The 12,655-nt window shown below is 38.8% G+C and overlaps 1 protein-coding gene across 2 annotated transcripts in view; it reads left to right on the top strand.

Annotated features, from left to right (window-relative positions):
• The first annotated feature begins 5,057 nt into the window (after positions 1-5,057).
• LOC149168849 (splicing factor U2af large subunit B-like) overlaps positions 5,058-12,655 on the top strand; it is a 149,699-nt gene continuing 142,101 nt past the window's right edge. For both annotated transcript variants that reach the window (XM_089428447.1, XM_089428446.1), the window contains exon 1: positions 5,058-5,460. In XM_089428447.1, coding sequence (XP_089284573.1) covers positions 5,329-5,460 — 132 coding nt within the window. In that variant the 5' untranslated portion in view covers positions 5,058-5,328. The remainder of the gene's footprint in view (positions 5,461-12,655) is intronic.

Below are 12,655 nucleotides of genomic sequence, written 5' to 3'. Positions count from 1 at the left end.
TGTACTATCTTCGGGTTGTTTCCCCTTATCATCTCCTATTGTAATTCCACTTCAAAGCACCATATTCACATTCGGATCCCCTTCACGCGGCTCATACCTCATCATTTGCAGGTTTTGAGTTCGCTGAGGGGGTAGTGCCCCTTTGTCACGTCTCCTTGCTATTAGCGTAGGGCAGTCTTCCGTTTCGTGATCAAACAGAGTGCAATACTTGCATGATGGACGTGTTGGGTTAGTACAATTGCGGGCATAATGTCCTGGTCCTCCGCAATTGTAGTAGATCAACTGTCCCCGACCTCTGCCAGGTCCTCCTCCACCTCGGCCTCATCCGCGCCATCCCTGCGCTCTGGTCAGGGGGCCGCATTTCTGCTTGAACCCTATAGGTGAGAGTTTATCCATCATTAGTTCATAGCTTCTGCACTTACGCTCATCATGCCCTACCGACCTACAAAAGTTGCAGAACAGTTGTTGCGGTGTCTGTACAAACTTCTGCAACAAATGACAGTTATTCGTGGCATGTTTTCCTGCTACCTGACATATAGTGCACCACAATGCAGGCCCCACACTTGGTCTTGCCTGAGCTTCTAGCCTTAAAGGCATCGACCCTCCTCTTGCCAGGTAGTTCGCAAAGATCGAGCAATGGTCTTTGTCATGCCCCTGACCCTTGCATTTCAAGCACCATACCTCTTCGCGCACCTTTAGTTGAATTGTTTTTTCCTACTTCAAGCTTTGTATCTCAAGGCAAAGGTTTTTCAATTGCACATGGATCTACTAAACCCCCTGATTTGGATCTTGCATTAGTGTTTCATGCAGTCTCATTGCAATCTCCAAGGCCTCAACCTAAGTCGTTATCTTCTGCTGTGATAGCGCAACCCTTAGGTGTGGCAGGAGCGAAGCCACAAACCATTCGCGATGTTGTCCATTTGTTAGGTTCATGTTAGCTTCGCAAATATTGCACTTCAATCTCTGATCTAATTCCCAAGGTGTCTCGCCTGGTTGCATCACAATTTCTTTGAACCCCACAATAGACTGAGCTTCAGATTTAGGCCTACTGAATTCCTTATTCAATGTTGTTTGGATGTCTGCCACTCCAGCATTCGGGTTATCATTAGAGTACTTAATATACTAGGTTAGTGCGCGATCCTGCACAACACTTACCAATGTCGCCTTCTTCATGTGATCATCTGTAACGCCTTGAGCTCCCCACACAGCATTCACGACGAACCCAAACTGGTCCAAGTCCTCATTCCCCGAGCCTTTGAACAAAGGCAACTTCCTTGAATTTGTCATACTGAACTGCAATGGAGGCGGAGGTGGTACGGGTGAAGTTGCTGGTGAGGGTGGTGAAGTTGGAGGTGGAGTGGGTGGAGGTGGTAGTCGCAGGAGTCCTTGTCTTATTAACTGAATAACACTTCGTGGAGAAACCTGTGCTATCCCTTCTTCGTCACCTCGCGCAGGTGAAATCAATGGACTATATTCAGGACCCTTTTTTCCTTCGTTCCTGTAAGTTTTTTCGCTTCGCGTAGCTCCGAACATCAAGGTAGCTACATAACCCGCTTTTTGCACAATAACATTTTAATCTAGGCATTCAAAGATTTCAAGTGATTACCTCGTGGTCCTTTGAAAAAGCGTCGCTCTGCATCTCTGTAGCTGACTGAGGTGTCAACTGCAAATTCAGTTACAAATCCTCCTATGACGCGATTGAGCCAATGATCGATAGCGCAGACGATCTTATCCTCCGATGCTTCTAATTTCTGTACTAGCTCCGGGGTCCAAACAATGGGACCGTCAAGTTTCCACCTTCCTTGGCTATCTACTAGCTTTGCAATCCACTCGTATAGCTCAACCGGAAAAGAACAAAAAAAGATCTCGTGTATTTTTGTATATAGGTACCTGTCCAGCCACTGTTCCTTTGTTAGTCACGAACTTCTGTTCTCCTGCGCCGCAAATTCGTGGATCTTCCTATCTAACCAGTCTCCGATCTCTTTCTTAGTTGGATTCTAGTGATATGACATCACACATCTCTTATGTAGATTTCGGTCTCGACAACGGAACCATTTGTTGGCTTGTGGGGGCCTGACCTAGGTTCAGTGTTAGTTAGCCAAACAAATCCCTACACTATTGGCCCTTACGGCATCAGCCCGCGGAGCGCGGACCGAAGTCTCACCTGAAGCAGTATGGGGGGATGCTGGAACTAAGTTTCCATACTCTGAGATGGTCGTGATGTCATTTTATTCCTTCTATTCCTGCCTTCGCGCAAGTCACTTAGTTCTAGGGCTCTGTCTTCCTAACCCCTTATTCCTCCCTTTGATACCTCCGTGAAAGGGTACGGCTGGCCTTTGCGCAACCCTAACCTTCGATTCAGATACTTTCGCGCTACTAAGGCATCGTATTGCACAAATTGTCAAGTTACCTTAAGAATCTTACTTATTTTATTAGATAATTACAATTAGCACCATGTAAACAGAGGTTCTTACTTGCGTTCAGTTACCCAATGTAATTGCATTCATTCGCGCATCATATAAGCATTATAAAGGAAATTCATGCATAAAATGACAAGATGCATTAATCGGAACAAGGACACAACATTTGCAAAATACTTCTCTTTATTGATATCTTCAAGTGATTACAAACTCTATCCACCTTGCGCACACATCTGTAGGGGTTTGCGCACTCAGCTGCGGACTTCCACCCTAGGCCTCTACGCACTCAGCTACAGAGCCTCTTCCTACGCTACGACCTGAAACTTAGAATTCTTACTTCAGAGCTATGACTCTCTACGCACTCAGTCATCATATAATTATAAGGGATAGAAAATTGGCACAAGGAAGGAGAAGTGGATTGGGTGTTTTTGGTTTTAGGTTGGAGGATAATTCAAAAAGTTTTGTTGATTTTAACAAGATATTAGTCATTTTACCTAAAAAAAACTTTAGTGAGATGGTTGTTTCTTTGTTTAAATAATTGGCTAAGAGACTTAAAAACTTCTATATATTTCTATGAATATAAAATTAATCACAATATTTCACGTTAACATAAATTGAAAAACAATACAATATTTTATTCTATATTTCCACATTCTTACATTTAATCATCTAAATCAAGTCAAAGTGAGACTCCTTACCAACCCTAATCAATAAATACAATTTACTCTTTAAAAGTAAAACATGTGATAATGAAATTTATTTCAACAATCATCATTATTTTTTAATGGCATAGTCTAACTTATAGATGAAATGACCTTTTCATTGGAATCTGACAATACAATCTCATACAAGATTGTGATTTTTTGTTGTTTAAAATACATTTTTGAATACATAAATGGATTCAACACCCTGAAAAACCCACGGGGCACTCCAATTCTATAGATTAAACAACATAAACTCAAGTTTTTAAAAATCTCTGCCATGTTTTGATTAAAATTAACCAGAAAAATGCTCTGAAAAAATGCCTTTTCGTTATAAGTTAGACTACGCCATTTTTATTTATTTTCTTTAATTCATTTTTTATATAATTAAAAGAGAAAAACATCAAATTTCAACATTTCGTAAATAATATAAATTCATATATATATATATATATATATATATATATATATATATTATGGTGAATAATTTATTTCTCTAATTGTGTGGGTTTAAGTCTTCAAATACATATTGTAGTTGGTCCATTTGTGGCATTTATGAAAGACATTGTCTAAACATGTTATGTTTTGGAGCTTTTGGCTCGAATTCGCTGAAATTTTGTATGATCAAATCTTGATCTTTGTTGTCTAAAATGAGTTTTTGACTACATATATGTATTCAACACCCTCAAAAGCCCATGAGAAACTTAGATTGTGGAGAGTTTACAACTCAAACTTGTGATTCCAAGAAATCCCTATCGAATTTTGAACAAATTACACCAAAAAACATGTCAAAAACCATCCAAAACGTAGAACAGATAGAATACAATTTTATGAAATAGTTGTATCTGGTATAATAGTTGCAACACTCTTGAAGAAGTTGCAGATTACAAATACCTTGGAATTGACTTCAATAAAAATCTAAGTTGGGAAGGTTGCAGAAATAAAAGAACTTAGGCAGGTTGGAAAACATTTTATGCTTTTCAGAACACGTGCAAAGAGGCAGAGTTATGAGATTGGAAGACCACTCAAATTCTTTTGGGGCTTTTAAAGATTCCAGTGGTTCTTTATGGATGTGAACTATGAGCCAACAATACATCTGACTTACACTGGAAGCAAATTGAGAAAATTCAGGAACACTTGATTACAAACAAGTTCAAAATCAAAAGTTCAGTTTCCTATGATATATTGCTAAGTGAAGTGGGGGCTACTCCTATTGAAACAATTGCTATGGTGTGACCAATAAGATATTTAAAAAAAATGAGCAAATGAAAGAGGGCAAATGACCTAAGGTTGTTTTCAATGACATATTGTGCAAAGAAAGAAGACTTAGATGCATCGAAATAACAAATGGTTTAGTAAATGGAGTATTCATTTGAACATGTGCCCCATAAATAATAAAGAGATAAAGACTTTTGTTATGGATAAAAGCGGGGCCAATATCTCACGGAGAGCAAAAATTCTTATTGCTCAGTTAAGAAAGAACTCTCATCAACTCCGTTGTGAAACATGACGTTGGAAAAGACCAAAATAAATTTGTGGAGAAACACTATATATTTTTTGCACTACGGGGAAAGTGGAAACTAAAAAACATTTCATTTTGGAATGTGAGGCCTTCAATGACATCAAAGACAATCATGTAAATATCATGACAACTAACTCTTGAGATCATTTATTTACCCGGGACACTCTTGAGAAATTAGGAACTCGCTCTTGAAATAATTTATTCAGCTAAAAAACTCTTGAGAACTATCGCATTGCATAAAAAAACAACGACGGCAGGAAAAAAAAGCAGTTTGCCCCCTAAACTATCTTTAACCTCCTCGTTTCAAAGTCACCCAAAGTTACCCGAGAATGGTAACAAAAAAATAAAAATAAAATAATAAACCGCCTTCGAAAACGTGGGAGTTGTATTTCGGCAATATGTATGCAATCAACACCAACGCCTTTTAATTGTGTGCATATGATGTAAATGGAACGGCGATCCTAACGACACTCGAAACGAAATAGAATCAATGCTGTCTCGCCGAGGAACATCAAAGACGCGAAGCCGCAGAGAGGAACAGAGGCTTTAGAGGCCCGCGTCTTATTTATCGTTACGACAGGCGTCCCATTCTCTTTCTTTGCTCTTGTGCCACCAACAGCCCCTCGAAAATATCCATTACCCGTTGGGTGCTTTGAGGGGAAGCAGAGCTGTTTGTGGATTTTATATGGCGACCAATGGCTTTGAAGTAGAAGAAGAGTTCCCCTACAATGGAGGAGGGGAGTCCCCTGCTCCCAGGCAGCAGGACTACGATTTTCTATCGCCCCGCCATTCCAACGACAATGGAGACTTTTACAAGGTACTATCCTTTTCTCTTATTCCAGAGACCTGTTTCCATGGCATTGAAGTCAATATCAGAGGGTTCAGGTAACCCTTGTTCAGCGTTCCGAATTTTGAAAGCCTTAATAACCCTAATTGTCAGTGCCGCTGTTCGTTTCATCAAAATAATACTTACGGGCTAGCTGCCAGCAACATCCTCCCATCCCGAGATGTTTAATTTATAGAATAGTTCCTTCATCAAGGTCTTGCAAACCTCTTCAAAGTGAGTTGCTTCCTTATTGTTTTAGGGAACCCGAGTTACTTTTCACATCCCAGCCCCCGCCCCACCCTTCTCTCCCAGAAATGGGATTCTGACTGGCAGCACGATGTATGATAGTTTAATTATTGCCTGACCTATTAATGCATGCTGTTAGTTCCCTGATTTCTGCATTTGATCTACACTTGGATGTTACATTCGAGCTCTTTGATTCGCCTGATTATCGACATTGTGAGGCAATTTAAAATTGTTCAGCACAGGGCACTTTAGGATTGTGGTTATAATCTTAGTCGCTGTGTGCAGCACAAAAACGAAATATGCTGAATCTCAAGAATTGTCGAATTCAATGGTGAATTTGGACTGCAATGACCAAGCATTTTTATTATTATTTATTTTATGTTTTTTATGAAAAAATCATTAAGATAGGATAAGGAAATTTTATTCATGTGCAACAAGTGACTATAAATAGGTTAAATGGACTGCTATGAAACAGTACATAGTAGGAGTGCCGATGAGGAAGATGCAGCTTCTGATGAAAAACATATCCATCCTCTGAGGTCAAAGGCCTAGAATCAGCAATCTATCATCAAAGAAACAAAATAAGATCCAAAGTCTGGAGTCTTGGAAAAGAGAAGATAGAAGAACAAAGAAAAGGATTTGTTTCTTTTTTATGTTAAACTTAGGAAAAACATACAACTCTCTCTTTCTCTGTGTTTCTTGCATATTTTGAACACCATGTGATGTTCTAATTGTAATGCATGAGTTTAGACTTCGTAATGACCATACACCATTCCATTTGGATATTGTTGTGTGCAGATTCTAAGGCACATTAGTCATGCTTGACCCACCTTATGGTGACATGAAGTCCTCCAATCCATCAATGATGGCTCACATGCATTGAAGCCATGGTATAGACTTGTGATTGTGGTCTCCCATTTGATGTTAAGCACCATGGTAGGGCCCCTTAGCCAAGATTTTGGTCTTTTCCTTCCTTTGTCAAATTGTTGGCTCCTAGTAGTCTCTTTGGCCAACCAATATGGGTTATGTACTGTCCTCTTCGAATTAATTGCCCAAGGAAGGACGTAGTAGCCTATCTAACCCTGTAGGCTATAGTCATTTCAAAAGGGGGTATTATTATTTAATGTTACTTAGTTAACATTAGATAATACAAATTAAATTGGGGCAAATGGAGGGAAACTTGCAAGTAACTCAAATTGAAACTTGGAGCGAAAAGCCCCAAAGAGAAACTATATAAGGAAGGGGGGAGAGTCATTATGATCATCATGGATTGTTATTCCTTTTTATTTTGGGCTGAGGCTCTTGGAGTGTTTTAAGGCCTCTTTTTTTGATTGGTTTCAGTGGTGAAAGATTCCACCCTAGTCAACCTCTCCACTTTTCTTTGCTACAGGACTGAATTTTGCTTGGAGAATTATCCTTTTGAGGCAGTGAGAGCTGATATCTGCTTTTTTGAGGTAGCAAAGGTGGGAGACTATCTTTTTGAGGCAGCGAAGGGCTGAAAATTCTCTTTTTGAGGCAATGAAGGGCTAGAGACTGTATTTGTGAGGCAGTGAAGGGCTGAAAATTCTCTTTTTGAGGCAATGAAGGGCTAGAGACTGTATTTGTGAGGCAGCGAAGGGCTGAAAATTCTCTTTTTGAGGCAATGAAGGGCTAGAGACTGTATTTGTGAGGCAGCGAAGGGCTGAAGTCTACCTTTTTGAGGTAGAAAATGGCTGGAGTTTGTCTTCTTGAAGTAGATAAGGGCTGATATTTACCTTTTTCTCGCAACGAAGGGTTGGTATATATCTTCCTGAGGCAACGGAGGGTTGGTATTCACCTTTATGAGGCAGCGAAGGGCTGGTATATGTCTTTATGAGGCAACGAAGGGCTTAGATCTAACTTTTCAAGGCATTGAAAGGCCAAGGAGCCTTCTTCTGAGGGAGCGAGTGGCCTAAAGGCTAAAGGGTCATGTTTAGGAGACAACAAGGGTTTAAGGGTAAATTCAGGGTGCCGGATGCACTATAGGCATAGGTAGCAAGGGTGAATAAGGGTGCAAGGTAGCAACGAGGCCTGCTGATGTGATTTTGTGGTAGCAAGGGGGATGACTATAGTTTGTAAGCTTAAAAACCATGTTTTGATAACCCTATTGGGAGACTATTAATCTTTGTAAGTCTGTAATTTGTTTGTTGAATCAACCCTACTTATAATGGTTGCTTGTGGAATCGACAATTGTTTCAATTCTTTACTATACTACTTGTATATTCAGTAATAATCCTCACTGTTTTAGAGATTGATGAATATTGCAATACTGTTATGAAATACAACTCTTTCATGTGTTTATTGAAAACCCTAACTCAAAATTGCATCCCAAGGGTAATCTCTCCAAGAGGGATATTACAGGTTATCTCTTATTAATTGTACCAATCTTGGATTTTGTGCAAAAGTTGGGCTTTTGATCAATCAATAAGCCTCCCTTCGGTTCTCAAATGTCCCTGATCTGTTTGGTCACACTCTTTAAGAGTTTACTTAAACTTTCCTTTACTTAAATCACTACTTTTTCTACTTGGAGTGGTTTTCACTTCTTGTGAAATAAAGGTCTATTTTCTCTTGATTTACCCAATGGTATGGCTCTGTCGCTTTTGGTATGTAGAGTTAAAACACATAGGTTCTTTGTTATGGAGTAAGTACTCTTCCAATGATGTGTGTGATGACTATTTATGCAACTCAAGTGTTCCCTTATCTATTTATCTCTCTTCCTTGCTTGTTGTGAAGGGTTCATTTTTGGTCACTTATTCATGCTAAAACTGTGTTTGGATCTCTGGCTCATGCATTCCAGTGATCTTCTTTCACCTTTCATGCTCTTGGGCTTGCTTGGATTTTCTATTTTCACCTTTCCTGCTCCTGGGCTTGCTTGGATTTTCTACCTACCAACCCTACCCCTTGTGGAGGCTACTATAGTTGACACTTGTCTTCATTGGCTTATATCTTCCTTTGCTTCATCTTTTAACTGTAACTGGGAGATTTTATATTAATAAAAATTGTAGCAAAGTTTGTAGAAGAATCACATCAATGTTATGATTTTGAGTTTTTAAACAAGAACAAAAAATAGTGACAGCTACCAATCTATAAGAAAGCCTATATAGATCTTTAGGCAATACATCCCAATATTTCTTGATGGTATAGATTCTACGAAATAAACCTAATATCCTAATAATGTTATAAAACATACAACTTAATAGAAAGCATAACGACTGACTGCCTCTTCCATTGCTGCATTCATGAGGTTTGACAATTTCCATGTCTTCAGCTAGCTAACACATAATTTCTTCTACCTTCAGCCCCTCACAATTGGAATTGACTAACTGCATGTTATTTGAAGCCCCTAATTGATCTCCCTTTACTCAAATTTATGACCATGTTCTTGAGTATGTTTCATGATGCCTTCATAGCAGTGATTGATGCTTCTTTGAACAAGAGTGCCCATGATTATTGCTATTTGGGTAGTAACCTAGTTTTCATTCTCGTGCATTTTTGTTGTGGCTGTGAAGATTGAAGTTTTGTATAGACTTCTCATGATTCCTTATGACCTGATCTCTTGCAATTCTTGATAATCCAGCCAAACTCTACTACAGTCAAAACTCCCAATGAGTTTTAAGTTCTCTGTACTGCCCTCTGTCCAGTATCTTTGGTTCACTTGTAGACCTTGAAGACTCGACAATCAATATTGTTTGTGCAAACATCAACTATAATAGACTTTTTAAAGACCAAAATGAAATAAAATAGAAAAGACAAACTTCCATTTGGAGAGGAGATTGGAACAGAAGCAAAATCCCTAGAGTTAGAGCTAGAACTATCCAGATAATTTCAAGCCTCCTTGAGTTGAAAAGGGTTACAGATTCACCTTCCAACTCTGAGAGACACTTAATTGATTCGTTTTGAGCACTTTGCCATATGTTCTGCCATAAAACAGAAATACCTCCTAATATTCCTAATGGAAATATTAAGGTATAACAAAAGCAAAATATGGGAGTGTGACGAAAAATTTCCACAGACACACATAATATTAGAACACACCAGAAATTGCACCAAAATGCTGAGCCATTTTATTAATTTGGGCAGAATAAAGTACAAATAGATAGGAATAAATATAGCCCAACAAGCAAGGCAAAACCCAGGTGAAAATAATATAGCCCAAGTGCTGGGTAAACGCCTCTCCAAACTCCCATGAAATTCCTGTCTCTTCAGCTCTGCGCAAGCCCCAGAATGCTCGATTATGCCCGCAATTCCTCACCATTTCAGGCCTGCATTCTACCACGAACCTCCAGCAAAATTAACCACGGGAATGACCCTCAAAACCCCAGAATTTGATCTGCATGACGAAGTGGAACTCTCCTAGAGTAGCACTCGAAGTCCCTTGAAAAAGAGGTGAGGTTCCCACCCGAGAACCTCTGTGCTAAGCAGCACGAGTTGACTTTGGCTGAGCAGCACAAGCGAACTGTGATTCAGATTTGAAATTGGCAAAAAGTGCCAAAATGGAGGCCTCACCTTCTATTTATAATCGTTGCTCCTCCTTCCTCCTTGCGGGCTCCACAATTCGACCTCCTTCTCTTCCCTTTTTCCCTCCAAGTCGAATTCTTCAAGGGAATTCAAATTCCTTCTTGGAGTGGCCCCCAAATTCCACTTTGCAATTGATTTTTCCTTAGATCTAATGTTTGCAGCCCCATTTTCTTCCAAAATTTAATTTGATGCCACACACCCACTTTTCCTAAGTTTTTGGCCCAAAATTGTTCATCATCAAAATTGCAAAATATCAGAATTTACCTTAGTAGAATTTTATTTAGAGGGAATATTACATACATTCTCAAAATCGAAGAGAACTTAGAGAAAAATAGAGGATTATATACCCCTAAAGGAGAGATTGGAGCATAAGCAGAATCGAAGTGCTTGAGACAATTTAGGCAAATGCGAGCCTCCTTGAATTGGAAGGGAGTAAAGGAGGGAGCTCACCTACAATCTGATACATGCAATCCCACCCAAATGAACATAACTCAATAAGCTACCGTGCAAACCTAAAAATTAGGTTCTCCACCTTTGTTTTCTATACCACAGAGTTGTAATCCCACATTGGTGGATGAAATTTCCTGCCATGATTTGAAATTCTTGTGAAGTCAAGAACTTGGGTAAGCAAAGTGGTGTCTTAGGTCTCTTCTACTTTGTTATATAATTGTGAAGCCTTAATTGCATCCTGTGTACCTTGGTAAGTTGGTCCCATATTAAAATAATCATGGAATGGGTTGATTGTAAATAATACCATTGATATTGATGACCCCCAATTTTATGTTGATGATTGTTGCTTGGATAGGAACTTTTGCACATGTTTTGCGTCAAATGTGCATGAAGTCATTGAAGTCCTTTCTATTTTGTAATTAATTTTATTAAAGTAAATTATTAAAGTGAGGAACTTTTTAATTTTAAGTTGTGAAAAGTATAATAAAGTGTAAAAAAAATTCAATTACACTAGTGATTAAAATGAATTTGAACTGTTGATCTCATGTGAGATTGAGATTTAATCTTAGCCATTGATCTCAACGAGTGATTAAGGTTTTGGAGATTTAGTCATCAACTCAAAATTATAAAGGAAGAGCGAAGTGAAAGGAAAAGACCTAGTGAAAGATACAATGACTCAGTTATTCAGAGTAACAGGATTTTGCTCAATTTGCAAGCCGGGAGAGAAGGGAAACATGTTTGCATCAAGAAATTGACTTCAGCAATTTGTGGAGGCTGTACTATCCAACATTGGAGAGGGTTGTATGAATAGGGTGCAGTAGCCGCAACAAAAGTTCGACTTGAAAAATTTGGCTGTATGATCCAACAACCATCTTGGTTGTATGATTCTCTTGGGAGGAGGCCGTACGAGTGAGTTGTACATGTCTATATGGTGACTTGGTTTTTGCTGTGGGTTTTTTTCTCAGTGGGTGGGTTTTCTGAGTGTGGAAAGCCCTTGTGAGTTTGGAAGATTTTTAATGAAAAACTGATTTGAAGGGTAGAAAAACTTGTTTGTGTATTTGGAAATTTATTTTGCTTCCGCTGGTTTATTTGTCCAGCAATTGTGTGATAATTCTATGATATGAAATTTTCTATTAAAATTAAATTTCAACTAGTAATTTTACTTGGGATCATAAAGGGTGTATTAACCTAGGGTTTGGAGAAAACTTTAACATTTTAGGGATGTAGCTTTATTAGAGAAATTATTTATTGAGTGGTTATTCTCTTGTAACACATGATATAATTGATGTAGATGAATTTGATTGCTTGTTGTTTTGCTCAAATGAGCATCGATGCCAGTAAATTATTAACTAGGGTTGTGTTCAATACTATTTGGCTTGACTTGATGCAAGGATTGTTGGCTATCCTCAATCCTTGCAATAAGGCATGGGCTTCTGCTTGATTATTAGATAAAACACCAAGACCTCATGCGAAAGATGTTTCAACTGTTCCTCCGGGGCTCACAATGACCAGCCCTGCAACTGCTACCCATTCTTTTGTTTCATTTGATCGTTTACATATTGTGTTGTTTTGGTTTTGCCCCATGTCACACTTTGGCCAATCTTCATCTCCACCTCAAAGGAAGCTTCAATAGGCATGTGAGTGGTGCAGTAACCTTATTCACTAAGGGCATTTGCGTCATGCAGACTTACACTTTAACTTCTTTATCATTAGTTGTTGTATGGATTTCTTGTGATTTTATTTCTTCATATTTGGAGATACGATATATTTTTTTGGTCTCTCTTGCCTAGGAGGATAATAAACGTTAGGATCCCTTCTGGTTTGCTTGATAACCAAACCTGGTTGGGTAATGAATCTAATGATTGCTGTTTGCTGATTTCATTGAGTTCAAAAGAGGCTCAACTAAGTTGCACATTCTCTTGTTTCACTTATGCTCTTATTTTTGTAGATAAAT

The sequence above is a fragment of the Pinus tabuliformis genome, chromosome 4_2, assembly GCF_031772625.1.
Source record: "Pinus tabuliformis cultivar Carrire ecotype Pingquan chromosome 4_2, CPIR1, whole genome shotgun sequence".
In the NCBI taxonomy this organism is placed as follows: domain Eukaryota; kingdom Viridiplantae; phylum Streptophyta; class Pinopsida; order Pinales; family Pinaceae; genus Pinus; species Pinus tabuliformis.
This window is presented reverse-complemented; position numbering and strand designations above follow the sequence as displayed.